This window comes from Echiichthys vipera (assembly GCF_963691815.1).
Source record: "Echiichthys vipera genome assembly, chromosome: 4".
Classification (NCBI taxonomy): domain Eukaryota; kingdom Metazoa; phylum Chordata; class Actinopteri; order Perciformes; family Trachinidae; genus Echiichthys; species Echiichthys vipera.
This window is the reverse complement of record NC_139829.1, coordinates 29130802-29155979: the sequence shown is the minus strand read 5'-3', so window position 1 is coordinate 29155979 and position 25178 is coordinate 29130802. Positions and strand designations below refer to the sequence as shown.

General features: G+C 42.5%; 1 protein-coding gene across 5 annotated transcripts in view; it reads right to left on the bottom strand.

Annotated features, from left to right (window-relative positions):
- Nucleotides 1-25178, bottom strand: part of fbrsl1 (fibrosin-like 1) — a 295062-nt gene that overhangs the window by 183170 nt on the left and 86714 nt on the right. For all 5 annotated transcript variants that reach the window (XM_083912662.1, XM_083912665.1, XM_083912666.1 and 2 more), the window contains exon 2: nucleotides 23089-23313. In XM_083912662.1, coding sequence (XP_083768788.1) covers nucleotides 23089-23313 — 225 coding nt within the window. The remainder of the gene's footprint in view (nucleotides 1-23088; nucleotides 23314-25178) is intronic.

Below are 25178 nucleotides of genomic sequence, written 5' to 3'. Positions count from 1 at the left end.
GTGGAAAGGCTTCTTGTTATCTCGACTGCTGTTCTATTTGTATTACGACCATAATTATCTGCATGTATCTGATATGTAATCAGCTTTATCTGGGTGACAGGCATTTTTTTCCCTCTCTCTTGTGATTTAACACGTTAGACAAGAAAAGTGTCTCCTACCCTGCATGGTGGCAAAAACAGCTTGGATTGTCAGTTACAGAGATGAAGAAACAACCAATTTGTGAAATGAATACAACCTAACATAACTACAATATAGCTTGGGCGAGTATTAAATGTGAGTGAATGTAAGTTCAGGGCCAGCACAGGACAGGAGATTACTTTTGCATGGGCAAAAGCCTACATGCAGGAACAATGTGAAACAAAGCGAAAACACCTGCTGGTTCTGGTGGTAATCTAATAGCAGATGTAAGTCTGGTGATGAAAGTGGGGGACTCTGCATCAGAACGAAAGGCAAGCTCCCCAGAGTTTCCAGGCTCTTAGATAACATAACACACTTTTGCTTTAGTTGGGACGGTAGATAAGGATACACATAAATCCTAAGAGCTTCATCAGTACGTAGGTCATTTGGTGACCCCTTTTATCATGCCATGCACCACCGCACCTAATAAAATGAGTAATGACTGCTGATGCTGTGGCACACTTGCCGTTTTAAACACAAGCATCCTCAAACATATTTATTTGTGTGGGTGCATAGAATACAAGCATGTGCAAATATGCACATTATACACACACACACATGCACAAACGCACGCACACACACACACACACGTACACACACACACACAGCCAATATCCCAAGTCAGGCATCTGGAAAATATCTAAGCTAGTTAAAGGCCTGTATAAGGGCAGCTGCAGTCCAACTGTGCAGACATGTCAGGGAGACTGAAGAACAGCAGGGAGCCAGAAGGATGAGGTGAGAGGTGTAGCGAGCATAGCACCATGTTGAAAGAAATCAGTACTACCTGGGGAGAGAGAGCTGGTACATTATGTCCTACCACTTAGCTTTCATGCTGTTATTTTCGTAGTATTTATTGCCTCTAGCACTTGTACGGATGCTGTGTTAACTGAGTTGTTAGATGCTAAACACTATATTTAATTTATAGATGATGGTAAAATCTTAATCTTGATTTTCACAAATGAGCAGGAACAGAAAGTCATTAACCAGTTATGAGCAAACCACTACCGAGGCTTTCATAGTTTGAACACATAAAAAAAATGGAGTGAGCTACAAAACATATTCCCTGTTTTATGGAGCATAGTCTACGCTGTGAAATGCATTAGGAAGCTACAGGCCTTCAAACTACATTAGGGAGGCTTAACAATTTCAACACAGCATTTTATCCATTGTTTATGCCTTGTTTGAAATCTTACTATAATATACAAATGACTGAGATGAATACAAAAACATATTCACCTCTAGAGGAAGACGATTTCACTAACCTTCATTTTGATTTCAAGTAGATGCTAGAACATCTTCTGCTTCCCAACAAAGATCAATAATGATACATTTCTTTACAGACTGTGTTAGAATTATCATAGCAACATATTCCTGAACCAAGATAGTAGTGACTGCTGAGGGATTTTTGAGGGTAAAAATGGCCTGCTGTAGCTTTTATATCCGACATTCTAATGTAGCAAATGATTGCCCCAGAGGGGCTGTGGGGTGTAGGTAGGGTCTATCTTTTGAAATGACTGATGTCTGGGGGACTCAAGGTGTCAAGGGTGACTTTGGTAAATGGCAGCATGTGGCAAGGTCGCCTCTTCATTTGTCTGCCAGTGGGATGGCAAAGGGCCGCTGCATAGCGAGGCTATAGCTCTGTGACTGCCTGACAACCTCCTGCGGCCCTGCAAGCAATGGGGGCCCTCCATCTTGTGTCACTATGGGGATGTCTAGGACTGGCGTGGTGCAGAGCAAAGTGCCCTCCCCTCCCTTTCAGTGCCTCTCTCCACCTCCCGGAAGCATCCATCACAGCGTTCCCCAGTGGGGCGTGGGTAACGGATCGACTTTCCTCCGGAGCGCTAATCAATCCGACTCTCGCTGCCTCTCCCTGGGAACATTTATGGCCTGCCATAAAGCAGGCCTTTGGGGCATTACGGCACCCAGTAATCCTGCTAAGTGAGCAATATTTCCCATCTCTGGGGCTGCAGTTAGACGGGCTTGGGCCATAAATAGCAGAGTTAATCTGTGGCCATGACTTCTTGGCCAACCCTCAGTAGTCACAACCCCACTGGGGCCAGGTGGGAGCCACCCGGCGGCCAAGGTAAAACAACTTGTGAGACGAAACGATGAGATGGCCTTCTCCGGTGAAGTTCACATTGGATGGCTGCTTTTCCCTTTTTTACCCGTCTCTCTGTAGTCTGCTCTGGAAAAAGCCACCGAGGGAGCAAGCATCTATCATGGCGGATACAGGGCCCAGTTGCAACTGATGCACAACTGTAGTTCTCTCTATTAGCCAGCAAGTTCATAAAGTATCTATGAAGAAAACAATGTCCCTGTGAACTCCAAACACCATTCATTACAGATCCTGTAGTTCACAAGTACCTACGAACAGCAGAATGCATCAACATAAAGCAGAAAATAGAAGAGCTGGACTAGGCAAACGAGGCATAAGCATGCTGATCAACTGACAAGTCTTTGAACACATGGTTATAACAACTTTAAGACATGTGAAGTGAAAACCAATCACCAAAAACCCCAATATGAATGTTAAAAATAAGCACTAAAAGGAAAACACTAAAGCCAAGAATGTGGCTGTATTCTTTCAGACTTCCTGCCAAGGTCAGAGAGTTCTTCTCAAAGGGGAGCCACTTCCCCGTTTTATGCCCAGCTGAGTCAAAACGGATATGTCGATGTGCTAGTATTTCGTCAGAACATCTTAAAACAGGCCGTTTTCTCTCAGGGCACCAGTGGGAGTTCCATATAGTAAAACATGGAAGATGGAAGGCAAAGCCTTAGGTTGAGCGTTGCCAGAGGGCTACAGCAACCACCTCCCCTTCACCAATAACTGCTGCTGCCAGGGTTGATCCCATTTTATTTTATTTTATTCCGCCCATCGTGCATCAACATGTCTCCCTGAGGTACCTCGGCTTTGAGCAGAGGCCTACATCTCTTTTTTTGCTGGAAGGCCAAGTCTTTCCATCACACCACGGGTGCAGGAGTCAAGGTCTTCAACCCTCGGCCCTCAGCAGCCCTGCTCAACTCAGCCAACCCCCCAGGCTACCTGCTTGTCAGTCAGAAAAGCTCGCTGACTTTTTTAGTCTTTGGTTCAGGTCAGAAAACCGACATTGTTTTCCCATTCAGAGCAAGGCAGAAACATGACAGGTGTCCATGGAAACAACATTTGTGCAGATGTTTCCAGTTCTTTGAAGATTTCAAAGGTTTTTTTTTTTGTGCAAGTATGGTCAGTTTTCACTGTGTTGCCATAGCTCTTGTATGGAAGTATGAAAATATTTATCTATTTATTAGATTTAACATCAAGCTCATGCAGTGCTATAATATATGAGACACAAGGAATGAAGGATTAATCAATGGTGATTTAATGAATGCTGAACTACGTAAGACAGATAGTTCAGCAGAAAAGGGAAGGGAGGAGATAGAAAATATGCAATCTAATTCAATGTATTAAGTAAAGCAGTGGCTAAAATCAATACATGTAAAATACAAAGTCAATGGACCGGGTTGGACTCCGACCTGCAGTCCTTTGCTGCATGTCACCTCCTGTCTCTCTCTCCCATTTCCTGTCAACCTCCAGTTGTTCTATCTGAATAGGCATGTAAAGACCAAAAAGAAAAAAAAAAAAAACTCAAGCAACTTCACGTTTTGAGCAGCATGATATGGAAATGACCTCACATATTTTGTTAGGATGGTCGTTACTGTACATACTTCACTTCAAACACTGAGCATACGTTTTCAATACAGACCAATTAATCAAACCTTCAAAAGGATTTAAGACTGTCTTTCATCACTTTTTTTTTTCGGGAAATCCATCTCCTGCCTTGACAAACTGTGATCCTGTCGAGTGCGAGGCATAGACTCTGAAAGACTCTGACATGTTCTTTGATTTCTCCATTTGCTGTTCTTCGTCTTATCTTCTCATGTCATATTTATAGTAGCAGCTAGCATGCAGCCATTTGTGGTTAACCTCTACTGATGAATCTTGTCAAGTGTATTGTTCTTCTCTCTCCGCCCTCCCCTTTGAAGCAGTCTATGGAGGCTTTCTTTTTGTTTGAGACCTGGGCACCATCCAAGAGGGATCTGTCAGTGCAGACCAGCTCCAGCTCAGTGAGTTTCTGGGGTGGCGATGGGGCCCTGATGTTACTGAAGTACCACAAGTCACTGCTGTTGTTGCTGCCGATGGTCCAGGCCAAGCCTGAGTAATGCTCTGGGGCTCCCAAATCATTTCCACTTGGAGCAGGAATGAACCCCAGCTACAATTGGATTCATATGGTCTGGATTACTGACAAAAACCCCTCTCATCATCTAGATGTATAGCAGCTCCCCCATCAGGCAGAGGACTATCTTGCTCTCTGTATTTAAGACCAATAAAAAGCTCAATAACTGATGTAATCAAAGACCATGGATACAGGGGCTGCACTGTAGCTGAAACAGAAGATTGGACTGTTCCCCTGAAGAGATATTATCACTGCAAGGCTCAGTAAGCATGAACCTGTGATCCACTCCTACCCCGTGAGCAGGGATTTCAGCTCCCTTACAGCTAAAAGAGAAATAAGGAGCATTAACTTTGAACAGGGGACTACGCCACAGAGGGGGAAATGAAAAGGAGGGGGAGGAAGAGGAATGATATTCTTAGAACTGACAGTGCTGCTGCACTCATAAAACCTTTGCTTTATCTCTCCCAACAATCAGTATAATTATGTTCATTGGAGGAGACCAATTAATTCTCTATTGTCAGCCGGTGGCTAAGTGTTTCTCTACCCCTCACACTGCCACACACAGACAGTGGAATCTGCAATTAACACTACCCAAATTTATTTAGCGCCACTTGCCTCAGCTTCTGACTCCCTCCAATTATGCCTAATCAATTCCACCAGGAGGCGGTGGAGGAGCGGGGCACTGGGGAGGTCATTGTCATTTGCTGCGACAAACCCCTCCGCGCCACCCAAAGGCCAGACGTGTCAGCGAGGTTGTCATGTGGCAAGACACGCGAGCGATCCTTGCTGAATAGCTAACTAATATCCCAGCTGCCCCAGCTCGTGGTGCCTCCTCTTGCTCCATTGTTGGTGTTAATTGAAAAAATTGCGATATAGAATAAAGGTGGCAGCACTTGGCTTTCTCTCTGGTCAAACATGCCAGGACCTGGCATGGTCTGGCCTGTCATGGCTGCTTCGCCTGTCTCCAGGCTGCTAATTAAATGACACAGAATAACTGAACTATGAGGACTGCAACCTGCCACTAGTGCCCGACTGATGAAAATAGTTCTATTCTATTACATAAGCTGTTCTAAGTGCATAGTGGATTACAAGCAAAGGCTCCACACAAGCAGGACGCCAGATACCACTTTGTAGAATTAACAAAAGTATTGCAAAGAAAAGAAATATCACAAATGATATCCTAATAGTGTAAGTATAGTGTACAACAATGGGAATATTTTCAGTTTGTGATGTTAGTCTACTTCTACTTTAGATTAAGTTAGCGTACCAAGCACCTTCTTCTTTACTTATTCACTAGGACAATTATTTCTGGTTCAGTCTAAACATGTTTTTGAAGGTATGCCTCGTGTTCTTCTTTGAGACAGTGGAAAAACACATGTGCTACTGCATGTTTTCAACATGCGTTAATATATACAGTAGCCAAATGCTCATGTCCCATGTGTCATCTGTATGTATGTATACAGGCATGTGCAAATGCATAGCCACATTTTTGCAGTATGTCAGTGTATGAAATTTAATGTGCCCACTCATGCTAGCATTTCCACATTGCGTGTGTGCTTGTATTCACTGCCCGAGGCTCACAGGCAGGTTTGCCTCCCTCAAGATAGCTTTTTGCGCCAGCACTGTCAAACCAAAGCCGCACAGTGGGCACAGACGCTGGGAAGGCAAGCCCACTGACTGGAATAACCATGTTACAAACCCGCCGTAAAACGCCACTAATATTTAATGCCTTGCTGTCAGGTCTGAAGGGCACAGGCATATGGAGGAACTGTGCAGCCAAGTGTGTGTTCCTCTGCAAAGCTCACTGCATGTGACTGTGAGCGGAAATAAAATCAGCACAAGGGTGTGTATCTGTGGGTGTTTGTGTGTGCTTTTAGCTGACAAATAAAAAAAAAACAATCTTGATTCGCCTTATATGCAAAACTCACTAACTTTTTTTAAGCTGCCAGCATTAATATTTTCGCTGATCCGTGTCAGCTGCAGACACACTGCAATGCTTCCTCACCACAACAGCCGGTGGCAAGTCCCTTACTAATCCGCGGGTTTTATGAGGTGATGGAGGCATCACTGGACCAGATAACATCGCAATGTCTCTGGCAGGATCAGGTTGAAGAGGCACCTAGTGGGTGAGGCCAGGCTAATGGCAGCGGATATCAGATCTTGGCCTGTCACTGTAAAATCCTGGGCTTGTGTAATCCTGCGATAATAGACACATTTAGAACCAAGGACGCTGGTGAAACTGTCAACATGCCAGCCATTGTTAATCTAATGAAAATCAATGTCAGAGGTGACATGTGTGTGTATGCAGAGCCTGTGTTACTGTGTGTATGGATCTTTATCCTGTGTGTATGTGTGTTTGTGTGTATCCAAATCTGTATGTATGTGTATATCTGCATTTGTGAAAGCATGTAGGTTCATGCATTCTGTGTGCAAGTTATATGACAATGTTTAAGTATGAGTAGCTACAGGTGTTGTGGGGGGGGGGGGTGGACTGGTGCTAAGAGTAATTCCCCTCTTGACCCAAGAGCCTGGTTGCGTGGCGTGTTACTTTCACACCAACAGTAGTTTTAAGTACAGAGCCCGCTGCACTAGTACAGTCCAAACACTGGCACCTTGGGAAGGCTTCCACTTTAAACAAGCAGTGGGAGCGCATTAACATTTCAAGGTATTATTTCAAACGTGGTGGGAAATTGCTGCTGAATATTTAATGTGCGTCAGAACTAGTCATATGTATCCCTCTGTGGCTGCGGCGAAGGTTGGTGGTTTGGGGGGGTGCTGCCGAAGACGAGACCTGTGGGAGTCGACCCGGGCATTGGAAGCGAGACTAGTGTGTACAGTCCTGCTCTACATCAGTGTCAGAGGGGACTCCACTTTGAGGAGCAATTATACTACCATTACTGGCTCATTAATTAAACTGAGAGCGACTAGGCTAATTCAGCCTTGTGACCCTGCAGAACGTGCTCACAGCTCGCTGCACCGCTCAGATATTATACAATCAGTACTGCAACGACGCACTGCTAATTGGTGATGTTGTTATGTCTATGGCTCAGTGTTGAAGCTCGAGCCTGGCCTTTGACTTCAATCACATGTCATGTCTTCCAATTACTCCCTGATGTTTCCCACTCTGTGCTAGCTCATCAAGTGAAAGTACTTAAAAGTTATTTTGAAAGACTCTTTCCAGTCTGAGTCATCTGATTCAACCATACAGAAATGAATAATCTAGCCACTGAAATATTGACACCTGCTCCTACACACAGAGCAAAATGTGTCACTATAGAGATTAAATAAGTAATCAAACGTAAATAAACAAGTCCTTGGCTATCTTACACATACTGGATTTTCTTTAACAGACACTAAGTCGCCATCCACACAAAGAAAGTTATTTTTTTATCCTTCTGGCCGATCATCCGCACGGAGGGTGTTATGGGAGCCTGAAACCGGTTCCAAGAGCGGATGAAAAAGCCACCTTTGCGTTGTCGTGTGGACAGCGAATTGAGCTATTTTGTGAAGTGCTTACGTCATCGCCCCACCTCTAGACCGACCTCTTACCCCGCAATCTCTTTAGGAGCTTCATGCGCATGCTCTGTCTCGTCTCCTCCATTGTTGGTTTAATTCTGTGCTAGAGTTACAGCGCCACATATTGGCCTGGCATGTGTACTACTGGGTTTTCAGTCGGTTTTGTGTGAACGCATACGGTATATTCTTGAGACGACGCCGTGTGGACGAAAAACTTTTTAAGAACGATGGCTAAAAAAGATAGTTTTTGATCTTGTGGCATACCCTAAACGCTGAGCATGATAATAAGTTGCATTCACATCGCTTCCGGCAGCTCCTGCAAAGCGTTGCAGGGGTGTCTGGTGGTGGGAGTGTAACCTAAATGGACCATTGCTGTGACGTCCTGTTGAGGAAAGCTTAATTTCACTGCAAAAGAGAGAAAGAAAAGAGACAAAGGGCCTGAGCATTGTGCTGGTGCGCCTCCACCACTGCAGCCATAACGCTACTACTAACTACCCCCATTCAAAATGAAGTGAAGGGACTTGTGTTTTCGCCGGACTGCATAATCAAGTCTGAATACCTAGTCTGTATATTCAGACTAGTATCCTCTACTAGTCTGAAAAAGTAGAGGGACGTTAATTGTGCTCCTCTACTTACTGTGAACCTGTGAGAACCTTGAGACTGAACATACGGGGCGCTTCACACCCATATGTCCTGAGAGTTTCAAACTTTGGGCCATCTCCTCCCCTCAGGGCCCGGGAGACAAACCCTGACCCTCTTCTCTCTGAGGAGTCAACCACAAGAACCACACCCCCATTTGGATCCAGCTCCTCAGGGACTGCTAGGGGGGCGTGTTAAACCCCCAGTCTGCCACTTGAATCCCCCGGCCCGCCTCAGGCTGTACATGCTCTATTGTGCAAAAGCAATTATTCTTACAACCACCCCCCACCCCCCCACCCCCTCTTTGCAAATGGCCTCTCCCGCATCATTTTACATAAACACTCCAACCACTGAGCTTTGGGGACCGTCCAGGAAGTAATTGTGGCTTTTGTGCATGTGCCCCCCCTCTTCCTCAAAGGAGCCGAGCCCCCTTGTCAGCTGTCATCATATAACTGCCTGCAGACCCAGGGGCCTAATGACAGGATCTATAGTACATGAAAACACAATTATAGCCCTTGGTTCAATTGCTACTGTGTGAATGGCCTTTAAAAGAAGAGGGAAAAGGAACCAAACACAAGCTGCCCGATCGAAGGCATATAAGTCTTGTAGGAAATTGCCCTATATGTCTCGTAGTCAAATAGGGGACACGACTCGTGATGACATTTATAACGTCTATCAGAAACTTCTGCCTAAAATAGTGGAGGTAAATTTAAATGGATGGCTCCCCCTGGGTTTTGAGGTGTTTAGTCCAGTCTTGTCTCCTATATGTAAGCTCTTGGTTTCTTACTTGTAGTTTCATCTTTATCTTTTACATGTAACTGTCTGTTTGCACTTGGGTTGCAGTTGTGCCGGATTTTGCAATTTGCACATTCACACAGTGTGAAACCATTTCCGGTTGTTATTTTTATGTTGCATGTTATTCATACTGTATATTATGTATATTTTGTATATGTGTATATTTTCGTAGTTTAAAATGAAATATCCAAATACCAAGCTGTTTTCAGATTGATAAACAAAGTCGATGAGAGAAATTGAAAAGTATTCTTTTTAAATGACGGAGACTAGTGTATCTTACTTTAACAGGTATTAAACCCTCGCAGAAGTTTAATAAAATCCTGTTCTATATCGGCATGGTGCCCTTTTTAACGAGGAAAAATGAATTAGCCTAATTAATAATTAATAAGATGATTCATTAATGTATTTCTGCTTATTCGTGTAGCATCTCTCCTCCAGTCTCAAAGACATACCCTAGATCACAACCCATTAAAACACACAGCGTCATTCTAAGCCTGAACACGTTAAATAAACCCTGTGTAAATGACTCACCTTACATTAGTGATATGCTTATTATAGGACGTGCTTGACGCAAGGAGATTTCTGACTGATATGGATATATGTGACCTTGTGTAGCAGCGCTACTTGCTGTTTTAATGAGCTACTATGAGCGATGGCGTCTGCATATACAACCCACACATGAGCTTCCGTGTTCCATCGGCATTTCATTATCTCTGACGATGTTGTTTTCATTGCAATATTTTGAAGCCACATTAAGCATCCATTACAAGACGCTGCAGGAAACATGTTGATGGAACCTGCAAAAGATCCACTGTCTGGGCTCAAAATTTGCAACCACTGACACACTATACATGAGGCAGTCAAAATGGCAAAAGAGGAGGGGAGAGGCCTCCCACCATGTTTTTCAAATGGGAACAGTGTCCCCCAATGGACGATGAGATGCAATCTGACAAAGGGTTAACACGGCATCATCCACCACATACCCATGTATGTGGATGCAATAACTCTCTAATGCAGCAGGGGTCAGTGGCGTATCGCGGAAAAAACTGAACACAAGAGAAGGAAAGCTGTGGCTGCAATGATCACATCTGTCTCAGTGACACGACTAATCCCATTTAAGCTGTCTGAGTTAATGTTCAGCTTTTCTAGGACCCCTCCCCCCCCGGGCACAGGGCTATAAAAACAGGGACAGGGGCCTAAGCAGATCCCATAATAATGTAGTAACCCTAATGGATTCGAAGTGGCAAGAGTGACACGAAACGTTCAGATGCTGCCAAGTAGGCAAGGACTACATCACAGCCATGCACACTTTTACAGACACATACACAATAATCTATTTACACAAACAAAACCACATGTTTAAATACAGAGAAATAGGTGTGTCTATGCACCCTGCACACACAGGAGAACACTCATACCCCGCTGGAGAACACACCACACGTAGGAATGCAACAACACATTCTTCAAGCCAAGCTGGAATCCAATTAAACAGGTGATAATTGAAGTGCTAATTAACTAAAACAAATTGATGCAACTGTGACAAGAGGAGAATGAGGCGTTTGTAAATGATGTTGGCGAACAATACGAGTGGAGTGCAGCAGGATACAGCGTGGCCTCTCCTCTATTGTCAAAACACACAGGCCCCGAGACAAAAGACCACTCACAACTACAGCACGCTTCTCTTTGCAGCAAACGCTCGGGACTGCCACCTACTTCCACTCTACCCAACAAACACCAGATCCCTATGCCCTTAAAGTTCTACATGTAATACAGTAGAGCGCACCAGACTGGTGTCCCTTTGGTTTCCTGTTTGTTGAAGTTACTCCTGCAGTCACATTTATCACAAGTTGCTTGGATCACTAACGGAAAGGCTTTAGATCTCCTTATACAGTTTTGTAGTATATCTCCATTAAACCACTTTAGTGCCTTGCTGTAGGGCACCACAGTAGCAATGCTTTATGAAAACATCAGTATTTTCAGCGAAGGCTCGGGACTGACACCTACTTCCACTCTACCCGACAAACACCAGATCCCTATGCCCTTAAAGTTCTACATGTAATACAGTACAGCGCAGCAGACAGCTGCCAGCCTCCAGGCACAGAGGTAGCGAGGAAACCTGACCCCAGACAGTGCTGGGTTACAGTCCTCCTTATAGTGTTAAACTAAAACGTGATTTTTAACGGCCGATACCATTATTTTGTTCGGAGGCTATACTTTTCAGAATCCAGTGTGTTCTCTTATCTTTATTACCCTTGAAATTCTTGATCAGCGAAACGGCCGAGACATTAATAACACACTAAACTCACATATAATTTGTGACTCAGCACGTCTATTTAATGCTTGGATGACACACTGCGGTAGATGGTTTTTGAATTATGTCCATTTTAGCAATTTCAAAAACACTTTAGCACCAAACTCAGATGTCACATATCAAAATGTAAAATGGGAATATTAAAATGTTATTGCACTTTAATGTAGAGCTATAGCAACTACTGCTATCAGGGAGAAACTGTCATCATAGCATATGTGAGTGACACTACCCATCTGATGTCTTATTCATATTTCTATCAACTAAAAGCAACGTTGAATGACGTATTCCTTTACTCAAGGGGAGATACTAGTACCACACAGTGAAAATATTCAACTAGAAGTCCTACATTCAAAACTTTAAACCAGTAAAAGCAGGTAAGTATAAGCAGTAAAATATACTTAAAGTATGAAAATAAAAGAACAGACTATGCAGTAAAATGGTCCCTGTGTGTATGTTACTGTGCTTACTGCTGTGGATGGTTAAGGTTGTGACAGTTGTGTTCAGAAATAGACTTCACCCTTTAGTTTATTTTTATTTTATTTTATTTTAAAGAAACAAAAACAAATCAAAATAACATAAATGTGTTGTTTTCAAAATTAACTCAGGCTCTTAGACAAATGTAGTGGAGTAAAAGTAAAATCATTTGTATCTGAAATATAATGGGGTAGAAGTATGAAGTTGCATAAAATGGAAATTCTCAAGTAAAGTAAAGTACTTCAAACTTGCACTGAAGTACAGTACTTGAGTAAATGTACTTGCATCCCCCCACTGCCCAGAAGGCCAATATCGTCTGAACTGCTCCCTAACCATTACTATAATATAAACCACAAAGATACTGTAAATCATAAAACACGAGGTGTAATAAAGTGTCTCTCCCTGCTGTCTGTTCTAGTTAAACATCTACCAGGGGCAATACATCTGTTGCTATAGCTACAGATGATCTAGTAGGTGCAGAGCTGGAATATGCTGCAGCCTGGGAGGTCCCACTTTAATAAATAACATCAAGAATGGAAAGTAATCACAAAACAAATAATGCCGTGACAAATTCATGACGGCTAACACTTTCCCCCTGGGTCCAAAACCTAATGACTGCACTGAAAAAAAATCTGCACTCCAATGCAACCGCAACATTTAAAATTGCTCGACGACGATGCTCTTACCCTATACGGCAATTACATCAACAACACAGTTTCTCCTTGCTTCTGCTACCTACTCCAATCCCAGCATGCACTAGCCTCAGCGCCAACAGAGCATGACTTTAGATCCTGGCTAATTTAATGTTGCCAGACCTAATTGTCCCCAGAGTGGTCGCTCTGAAGTAGCCCTGCTGTATCTCAATGACTGTGGCTTGTTAAAAGAGATGGGATGTGTGTGTGTGTATGGACCAACAGTACAGCAACGGGGCCAAGCACCTTACATGGCCTGACATTAATCACTGTGCACTGTCCCATGCAATATTCACCTGGCTAAGCACAGCAGGCGCAGAGGTTGTCTGGCTTTGTTATTCGCTTCCCTTTATTTCCAGTTCTATTTCGGTCTCTTGCTGTCTTTCTGCCTGCAGTATCTCTCTCCTTGTCTAAAGGGTTGGGAGGCTGCAGCTGTAGCCGTGGGGAGTGGAGAGGTGATGGATCTTGAAGAGAGCTCCTGCGAGGGGTGAAATATTCCTGTAGCTAACAGTTTAACAGACAAATTAATTTTACTGGTGTTCCCTTTGGATTTCCTGTTTGTTGAAGTTACTCCTGCAGTCACATTTATCACGCGTTGCTTGGATCACTAAGGGAAAGGTTATAGATCCCCTTATACAGTTATGTAGTATATCTTCATTAAACGACTTTGGTGCCTTGCTGCAGGGCACCACAGCAGCAGTGGTTTATGAAAAACATCAGTATTACTACTTCCCTGTTGATTGATAATTGATTTGAGCTAGTACTAGTGAACTGTGGTTTAACCATGCCAGTGCATGACTCAAGTAAAAGGCCACTTTTATGAAAGACGTCTTATTTTGGATGGAATCGTTTAAAGTATGCAGTAAAACTACAAATTAGGAATGTTGAAAATGTGTAAATTCATTATACAGTGTATGACTTAATTTACCTAAATTGCTGACCAAGGAATAACAACATTGGATGAGTCTTCAGCACAGCATATGCAATACAACCCTGGAAATGTCATAATAAGGAAACACACATTTTCCCAGTAGAGATGAGAAAAGCCAGCTAATTAGAACAGAGATTAGACAGAGAGTGTTTTGTGCAGACGTAATATGTCACCATATAAATATTGAAAAGATAACACTATATTAATTGATTTTTGCCTTACAATCAAGGCTTTTATGACATAAAAGTAGTGCAGTGTCCGTTTAAAATGTGCTGGGAACAGACTGACTGCTTTGCCTCCAGTATCGCTGCGTGCCGGTTTCTCAAGAGCCGCTCATCTGAACAGCTTCACACTTGACACTGAACTTCCCTGGGTCCTGAGTAATGCATCGGCCATGACATAGCTCCATTCCCGAGCAATGCAATGAGTTTACACATCTAGATATTTGGGACCAGGCTATCTCCAGGACCAAATTCCAAAAGTAACATTGCTGATCCTTGAAATGTTTGAATTTGCTCCACTGTAACATGCCCAGTCTCTCTTTCTCCATCTGTTTTCAGTGCATATGTGTATATATTGCACTACTAATGAATATAGAATATGTAGATATCAAGAGCTTGCACTTGGTCCTCAATACAACCTCCAAGGATGAAGTGGATCAAATGAAAGGTTGTCACATACTTCTATTTCAGTTAGATGTGTTGTTCTGATATTGTTAAACACTTAAAGTGCACACAGCTGTTGTTGTAATGTAGTTGTTGGAGAATTACTGTTGATAAACTGAACGAAGAACATTTTTGAGAACCAAAACTCCAAGTGAAGTGACCCTTGAGTAACTGATATCGATCATGGTTATTGTCATTTAAAGGACTTCCCATAAATGATAAGTAAAGAATAGAAAAAGTGAATTCTGCAGATAAAACTCGTAGTAAAACGGGCACATATCTGATTCTTTGGTAAAAAAGGTCAGTCGATTTTTACTCTCCCTTCCCTGAGATCATTTTCCAACATGAATAAGTGTCTGGGAGCGCATACTTCTCTGCGTATTTTCAAGTTCCCTAAATGCCGTCTATTTTTTCTCAGCAGACGGCCTGACCACAGTGGATTTAGTGTCAGGAGCCAAACCCGTCCCAATGGGTTTCCACTGGGGCCGGTGGTGTTGACTTTGCCTGAGATGCCAGGGGAAGACTGGGAAAGGATGAGGGAACACTCCCACCCGTGTTGAAATAGATTTCGGGGAGAGCGTAGAAGGATTGAATTTGTGCTGCTCCAGTCCCAGGGGACAGTTTAGAGCTGAACTGTGTCCCAATCTCAACTGTAATGAGCTGAACTAAAATCAGAGCTGGCAGATATTCATATTTATTTAGGACTGGTCTGTCAACATGGATACAGGCTTCATAGATGGACATAATGACACACTAAGAGATACCTTTATTTAAAAGGGTTAAATGATGAAATAATGTACAGAGCAATTTCAGAAACCTTTTCCTATAAAAACAGATAGAAGATAATATTGAAACAAAGCTTACTCTAGCTATAGTCGATGTTTATGAAGTCCCCTTTAATGATATACTACACAATATTGCCTCTTTTGTTTAGATTAGGGTTTCAATTTAAAAAAAAGCTGGCTTTGAAATAGGAAATGCTCAAAAGGCATACGCTCATATGGTAAATGGACTTGTACTTATATAGCGCCTTTCTAGTCTTCTGACTACTCAAGGCGCTTTCACAGTGTTTGTCACATTCACCTGTTCACACAGACATTCACACTGATGGCAGTGGACATCTACATACCATCTCATCTGATCTAACCATTCACACCACATTCACTCACCCATGCGCAGCAGGGGGAGCAATTCGGGGTTCAGTGTCTTGCCCAAGGACACTTCGACATGTGGACCGGGGGGGAGGTGGGGATCGAACCAGGACGACGAGGACGACCCACTCTTCCACTGAGATTTTTGAAATTCATAGGCAGGGAAAACTTGCACCTCCAGGAAATGTCTAAAGTCAGCAACCAGATTATGTGCTTGTGTGTATTGTTTGCTAAATAATCTGATACCTACTGTAATTTCTGGAATGACACTCTACACATTGTCATTCACCTCTCTCTTGCACAGGTATGCATGTATTTTAATACGCTCTCTGGTCTTTGGTGTGGTAAAGACAATTATCTGCTGTGTGATCATGCATACATGTTCATGTTACAAGCAGCTGACTAATTATTCTGTCAAGGTCTATTACAAGTCATGCTCCTCCACTCATCTCCGTCTTTCTACTCTTCACACAAATGCACACACTCGACTGTGATGTGCAGCATACCTCATTATCCACACATCGAATAATGCTCTTTGTTAAATGACAGCACGAGTAACAGGACTAAAGGCCTTTTCCATCACATTATCACATTACCACTTATAAGCAATGATGTCACATTTTAGGGCAGATGTCATTACAAGTTCAACAGAAGTGTTTCGGTTCCTTGATCAACCACAACTTTCGAAGCAGATAAACGTAAAGAAAGCGAAAAGTCAAAGCCTCAGGAGAATACGCTGAAGAAATATCTCGAGGGCAGAGGAAAAAAAATCAGTTACAGTAAATAAAAAAATCTTGTCACAACTTCATTGTGGTGATAACTGATGTTGTCAGTTTATCCGGCTGTTAGATGAACAAGAAAATGGATATTTATGACTTAAAGTGAGTCAACAACGTGGAAAGGAGAGGATTCACCTTGATCTCTAGTTTAAATGGGCTGGAAGCAGGATTAGCCAGGAGAGATATTGTCTCCTGAGCCAGGCTGCTACCGCTCAGGGTCGCTGCTCCCCAGATAACAACCAACATACCGTTATCAGTCACTCTGATCACTCGCCTGTTACCGCTGCCCCACTACCAATGGGCAGCAGTATTCGTGTGTCTAAGCAGTCAGGCTGCCCCTGAACTACGCTTCAGTGCACTGTTAATGCCCCAGCTAATCTGATCTGTTCTCGGCTGGCTTACTGCTCATAAACACACCTAGATTTGGAAAAGTGGAAAGTAATTCTGAAGCAGCTACAGTATGACAGGGGCATGCAGGATGCTGGCTTCATGTCCACAGGCTGAGCAGGATAGTGAGGGGTTAGCCTGAAAGGGGGGTTGGAATAATAAAGTGAAGTGTCCAGAGATGTTTTCCTATATGACATTGTTAGTAGGGTATGTGTGTGTAACACAGGGTAAGCCACTTCACTAATGGACAGGGATGGTGATGTGATGTGTAGCTTTCGGTGTGTTGCTTGAGCGAGTTATGCGTTATTCATGACCCTCATTTGAAGCATATTGAAGGTCAAAGCCATGTTGTGGCCTGCTTGGTATCCTGCAAGCTGCTTTTCTGGTGTCTTAAAGCAGGGAAAGATGCAACAACACAGGTCAGACTGATGTATTTGTTTATAATTATTATGACCGACACTGTCAATGACAAAGGTGTGATATTTATCTCTTGTTTTGATCAAGCTTTGCCCTACGGGTGTGTGTGTGTGTGTGTGTGTGTGTGTGTGTCTCTAATGTTTTCTTTAATGCTGGTTGAGTAAACCAACTGTGTTTTTGGTGATGCTTTCAGCAGCCCTGAGGTAAGCTGATAATGCTTTATCACTTAAGGGCTTATTAACCCATTTAAAAATAATTAGTCTCAATTTCACTGAATTTTCAGTGGTTAGTTTCTTGGTCCACCTTCACAAAAATCTAAATCAAATAGAAATGATTGTGTTTCATTTTTGGTTCACACTGTTGGATCCAATTAAAGCAATATCAGTATTGGCCTTCAAAAGAACATCTCCAAATTAGTGTGACTGAGAGGAGAACAGATCTTAGACCTTGGGCCCATATAAAGTCTCTCACACACTGTTTGACCATTTCTGAGGTCCTGGTGAGTCTTCTAATTAGATCAACTGCTGTCCCGCTGTGACACACTGCTCTGACATCGTCACTGCTCCGGTGAGATCTGGTACCCCTGGGTGCCTCCAGGAGATCATTGTGCCTGTAGGCCTGTGGATCATAGTGTGTGACAAACACTAGGGACATCTCCCTTGACAGGAGAGCAAGGTAAACAGGAAGACATGTATGGATGTGCAAAACTAAGTTGGACACATGGAGTGGAGGGCAGTCTGAAGGACAAAGCATTGAGCTGATTGTTGTGGTGGAGAGCAATCTTTATATATATATATATATATATATATATATATATATATATATATATATATACATATATATATATATATATATATATATATATATATATATATATCTACCTATAGGAGTATTCAATCAATATAATTTGCCATAATGTGTAAAGTTGTACTCTAACATTTTCATCTATCTAATTGTCTTTTAAGTTACTATCTATCAAAGAGTGAGTTAAAACAATGGTGATTGATCATATATCCCACTAATGAAAGCACTTCTACTTGCGTTTTTGCGGCCGGTCTCGTCTTGTAATCAGAAATCAGGAAATTCCGACTTCTGAGTCAGACTTGTAGGCTAGAAGTGTAATAGAAACGTGTGTGTATGGATGTAAGATAACATAAAAGGGACGGACCGGCAGTAGAAAGGTATATGTGTGTCAATGAAGTTTACAAAAGAGCAAAAAAAAAGGTCAATACACAAAGTGAACGTGACAAGATGGAGGGCTCTCAAAGAACAGGCTCGCTCTCAATGACATCTTACCACCAAAGAGGTCGCTAGAAACAAGGTATCTCCATTTTTAAGGAGTACAACTTTAAAGCCTAAATGGATGCGTTTGCTGCTCATTTCCCCACAGTTACAACACAAATCTTTTGTGCACATCCATCTGCTTAATGCTCGTTGGATAAAAGGATCTACAGTTTGCCGTCTTGGATGTTAGTAAGAGTAAATATGTACATGGTATGGTTAATTAAGTTATCAGCAAAGAGAACTGTGAATACTAAACAATCATATGACTCTGTTTGCGTAGTTGCCAAAAACGGTTTCTGTTACAGATCAAATATTCATCGAAGCCCCATCCATCTGGAAGCCAATGTGTTTTAAATGCATGAGATTCAATATATCAGAGACACTAAGGGAGCATGAAAACTTCACAGGGCCTGAGGATAAAGTAAGAAAAGATATCTCTATCTATTGCTCTCTCCTAATCTCCTAGCCCTCATAATCCAAGCACTTCTTCTTGCATAATCACTTCATCACTTCATCACTTAATCACAGAGTTATAACAATAAAATTAAACGTTGAAGTGAAACTTTTACTTCTGCCGCTCTGGAAAACACGGTAACAATTCCTCGATAAGCGCTCGATCCGGAGAGAATGGACTGTGACAGTGACTCTATCAACACCTCCATTCCATAACACAATACCCAGATGGGACATGCCTGTATTTGTAAGGATAAATAGACATGAAAACAATCAATGTGCAATCTGTAAGTCACCCAGCAGATGTTGGTTTGGTTGTGTTGTAATGTGCAGGTGTGGGATCAAAAGCATGTTAGAAACAGGCCGGATCCAACACCACTGACACGTCTAACTAAAGCAGAGATGATCCATTCAGCTTTCTAAATGCTTATCTGAAGGTGCGGCCAACTGTTTCATGTTTCATAATGTTGTCTATAATTAATTAGTTACGCAACATGACGATGTACTGAGACTCTTCTGCACTGGGATATGACTGGAGTTGGATGTTGCTGTTTCCCACAGCGTGTGAACACAGCATAATTGTTAGTTTTCAAAACAGTAATTATGTAGCTGGGAATTGGGAGTTTTAGCTGTGCATTACAGGCAGGCTTTAGTTCTCAGCATGCAGCAAACTAAAGTCTGGGCAGGTTAAGAGATAGATTTGCAGCTCATTGACAGTGAAACAGTCAAACATTGCTTAAACCGGACTCTGACAAGAGAAAAGAAAGGGATTGGAGAGCGTAAAAGTTATGTGGGAGCCAACAGGGCATAGGTAACAGGACTGAGGTGGGTTTTTTTTAGGGGATTTTAACAATGTATGGGCTGAATGTGCCTTATCCAGTCCAGTAAGCCACAGACAAATTGTTCCTTTAAGCTGCTGAAAGGTGCTGCCGAAGCCTCTGCTTGTAAATAACTGTAGTATCGTGGCGTTCATGTGTACAGTCATTTCAACTGGGTTGAGTGAGTTATGTGACCTCGATACCTCCTGTGTGCACTTCACACAATACAATCACATCAGTGAGAAAATCAACATTTTGTTATGCATTCCTTACAATATACTGAGATGTGTGGTTTGGCTGACGGCAGTGAAATACACTACAGTCTGGAGGTAGGTGCATTTGTTGATGTGCCTCCAAGACATTATTTCAAACTTTCAAACAAAAAAACCCTAAATAAATAGATGTAAGATGTGGCTGCATATTCAATATGCAGTAATATCACTTGGGAAGCAAAACACACTGCTTACAGCATGAGATCAAGAATTTTAAATCTAAAATAACACTTTTTCCCTGTTTTTTTTTTACTTCCTTATCATATAGTCCAGGGACAAAGACATATCTGAGTGCTGATGGGTGGGAAAACGGGTTTTATCTTTAGCTTTCCTGTGGGTTTTGAGCTGCTTTCATTATCTCTCTCTACTATCGTAATCTCCTTGAGAGCGTGTGTAGTAAATCTTCAGATGAACAGTAGAACATGAAATTCAGCACAGTGTGAAGTTAAAAGGTTTCAACATGACAACAGTAGTTTGCCGATATGATATAGTCATTATCTGAACTGGAATGCATATCTGTTTCAGTAATTGCTGCCTATTGCACTTAAACTCTGGGTAAGAGCATCAGCTTAATACATTCGTTTTCACTGTCTCTTAGCAAACTAAATATCACAGCCAAACTCATTTTCAGCCATGTTAACTTCCTTAGGAAATCTTATCTAAGAGAGATATTTTTGTCTGTGGAGGAGGCCTCGAGGCTTCATAGCCTCATTATTTAATTTGGCTTCCTGACTACATTTCCCCTCTTATCCTCAACAGCACTATTGTGGAGCTTGGCCTCGGACAGGAGCATAAAAACATCCGCCCATTTAAACAAACTGTTAACACATAGATGGGCTATCTCACTGGGACAGACTCAGAGTCTGTGGGCTAAGCAGCATGCTTGAAGCCAGGCAAATTGGCAGCCCTCTCCTGGCATAAACAAACAGAAAACCACTTCTGCAGCCATGAAGAAAAAGCAGGGTAAATCCACCTGAAGGCAGCAGACCAGCAATTTGTTAATGAATCCACATTTGGTAGCAAGGTTGAGGTCCAAAGGCTATCTGACCGATTCCCTTTAATCCTTTCCCCATGATACAGTTCTTTCTTGTCTGTTTCCCTCTTTTGTTTCAGTAAGTGAATTACACAGAACACTACAATCCTGAACAAGTACAAAACTCCCCTGGTGTAGTCATTATATTTAGGCCAATGCTACTGTCATAGGCCACTGGTGTGTGACCTCACCTCTGTATTAGCTGGATCACTGTTGCGTCAATGGATTTCAAACTTACTTAAAACATTAAACGAGGTGCTACAGTATCACCACCACTAAGCAAATACATGTGCAAAGTGTAAGTACTAGCCATCCACCTAGTATCAACAAGTGACTCCGTGATCACAGTTCACAGCTGGTACAGTGGCAGTCAGCAACATCATGGGAAACATATTGAAGCTTTAACTTTAAACACGTAGTAAGGTTAAAGTTCCCATGCTGGGTAATAAACAAAAAACAACACAGGAGCATGTTAAACATCACATCTAATGCAGAGCCCAAAATACAAAAGGTACGTGCCACAACTATTGGCAGAGGCTCCGTTAAAAAGTCACTACATAGAGTAACTTTAGACAGCAGCAAGATATAAGATGTGCCCACGAACCACACATTTTCCTGTTGACTGATTAAGGCCATGCTGGTCAGTATGGCATTTAGTTCTGTGTTGAGACATATGACATTTGATTTCTTACACATTAATAGGGTACCAAAATGTGTCTACCCTTCCTGGCTTTGTGTATGATTTGATCTACTCATCCTGGATGAGTCTTTGATAAGCCTTCTTGAATTTAGACTGAATTTAAACTGATTGTAACATTAATTAGCCTGTCCAGGATTCCCTGAGTCATTCCCCTTTGTTGTTACTCAGGCCTCTTGATCAGTCCGGTACACAACCCATTGTTTCGGGCTAATTTTGATGTAAGAGTAGAGGATTCTAATGCCTTGTTGTGAACTCCTGTCTCCACTGTGCAGTGAAATAAACTCATCTGAACCAAGCCACTGAATTGGGCCTGAAAGAAATTTTCCTTCCAAAGATCACACTAGCTGCCAGGCCAAATTAGGCCAGAGGCATAAAGTGTGGAGGAAAATGGCCCCTTCCGTACTTTCTACTCCCCTAATTCTGCCCCCTTGCTTGGATCACACCCTTTGTCCAACTCAGCCTTCATTTTGATCTCAACTACACACCTGTAAAGTTTCGTAACCGTATTTTGCATGATGGTGACTATAATACAGTGACAAAATCTGTCCACAGGTAGACAAACAAACAAACAAACAGACAGACAGACAGACAGACAGAAAGACAGACAGACAGACAGACAGACAGACAGACAGATATAAACACATGGCAGAATAATCAAATCCAACTCTGAGGGTAGTTCCCACTACAGTAGGTTTCTCGTGAAACCCATTTTGCCATGATGACACACACGCAGACTCAAAAGGTGAAAACAATACCAGCGTCACTGTCGGCCGATAAAAACATAATTACATACACAGTTTTCAGAATGACTGTGGCAATAGAAAGTCAATTTTTGAGAGCTCTGAATGGGCTCCAGCCATTAGCAGACTCAGACGCACTTCTCCAGCGCTGAACACTGAGAAGTGGTTGATGGTGCACTGATAGAGGGGACTGAAGTGTCTCATGTGAAGAGGAGTTATCTCTTGACAACCTAAGCACTGTGGCACGAAGTCCCTGCTGACACAAGATTAAGTAAAGTCACATCTGTTCACACTCTTCACTTTCCTTCTGAAAAACAGATCTTGTTCTGCTTTAACTGTCGGCCAGGTGTCAGAGGGGTGTCAGGTGTTTAATTGGAGAACAGACGGCCCTGCTTCTTGGCTAAAGTACAGTCATGGAAATAACAGCACTGACCAATCACAGCAAAGAAGAAGAATCAAGGTGCTACCGAAGCAGCCAATGCTGCCTTCACAGCCAGCACAGCAGATGTCTCTTTCATTTCTCATGAAATACCCACAAGCAACTAATCCAGTCAACATACAGTACATTAAGCTTTGTAACTGAACTGCTGTCCAGTGAAAATGTATTCAAATAAACAGCTATGGCGACAGACACACTGACCATTTTGTTCTTCTTGGAGTAAGTCTTCTTCAGCAGCCTCTCGTTCATCCTCTCCTGCTCCCGCTGGGCGTGATGAAGGAAGCCGTTCTCCAGGGGATCCACCACCGGCTGGACATTCTCCTCTTCTTCCTCCACCTCCCCGTCATCCTTCTTCTGTCGCTTCGCCACCTTTTTCTCCTTCCACCGCTCCTTCTTCTCCTGTGTCTTCACGACTCCGGTTTTCTTCTGCAAGGAGGGGATGAAAGCACATTAGCGATCTAGACACTAAAACATCAGAATGTGTGAAAGCTATATATGGATGGAGTGGTCAATGTATTCACAAGTTAAACACTGATGTGCATCTTGTTGTTCATAATAACGATGATTAAGAGGATGCCATCTAACCTGTTGCGCACACCTTTACCTTTTCATTTTTTTAAATGTGATTTTTCCATAAGAATCCTGCCCTCACACCCGGTAACACTGAATCAATGCCACACTGCTGAGAGATATGTTCTGCCTGTAGTGTCTCAAGGATTTCGTTAAAAACCTTGAAACAATTGTACACCATGTGATGACAAGTCAATGAAAAACAGCACTTCACGCTGATTCCGAACAAGAACAAAGCAGACAGATGTCTAGATGGATAGAGTGGCGGGAGATGAATGTGCAAAAGAGTGGAGGGAGGGTGTGCCACAGCTGGCAAACAGTCAAGCGTGCAGCCCCTTTCAGTGCTGGCTTATACAAAGCAAGCAAACACTTGAGCGTGGAGCCGGAGACACTCACTCTCTCTCTCTCTCTCTCTCTCTCTCTCTCTCTCTCTCTTAAGTCATCTTTAATCCTGTCAACAGCAGAACAATGCCTTACTGGAGCCCATAATCACTTTATGGCTCAGATCTAATGAGCTTATGATATGAAGTGCTGCTTTAACACACACTAGAGAAAATAGTCGTTCTACACTTACACTATGACTGAGCAATTTTCCCCTTTAAGTAATCACTCATTTCTTGCTTCTGTTAACGGCCTGCATGGAATAAGTCTTTGTTTATAAGAATTCAGACGTCATTTGCAACATCCTGGTATATTACTCAAGGTTTTTTCTTTGCCCTCTCTCTCTCCCAGTTACCTCCTGACCAGTATTTTAAGGCAGCATGTTGTGCATGTCCTACTCATACTATTGTCTGGTCTTTGCTTCATTTTAGCTGCTTTGATTTTTTTGTCAGTGTAGTAAACACAAAACTAATATTTAGCACCAAGAGAGCATGATAGCATACAAGTGCCCATAATTCCTGTTGCTATGTTACATTTTGCGGCCTTATGCAGTGTTCAGTTGAGTGTAACAGAGACTTAAATAAAAAGTAGTGGACTTTTTTCTACTGTACATATACACACATGAGGTAGACAGCGCAAGTAGTGCAAAACTCTGTGCAATGGATGGGTGAATGGGGGGCGAACTGTAGGCAAACAGACCATTTACCATTTTATAGTGCTATTCTACATAGTATTTTTTAACCCTCACCTCAAACTCAAATGGCACTCCTCATTAGCAGACATTGACGGTGTGTTTAAGGCGCTCTATGCATGATCAATGCTGGTTTCAGTCCTTGTGTTTCTATGAAGATAATCAAGATGCCTTACAAGCCACTGTGCTCAAAGTTCAATGCAAAACCAGTAACATGACACATGTGTGTGTATGAGTTCCCAGAACACCACTACACTACCACTACACTACTTTAAAATCGGGCCACGACTTTGGCAGGAAATCTATAGCAGCTTTTCATATACTGAATGTTTAAGAATTATGGCGGCTGTGATTTCTATTTTGCCACCATCTTTAGCTCTACATGCACTGGCAATGTGGAAAAAGTCAAGTGCATGCCTAACATGATATAGTGAAGAGGCACACACATCGACACACATCTGCCAGCCCGTGGATAACACTGGTGCCAACCTGCTTGTGCTTCTAGTGATCAAATTGGATCATCCTCCTGCGATTCTACTGCCTCTAATTTCCAGATCTCATCAGGCCAGAGTGGAGCTGCTGCCTTGATGCTGCTTGGTAAAGCCCGTCAGTGGAGATCACTATGTGTCTGAACGGCAGAGGACGATAC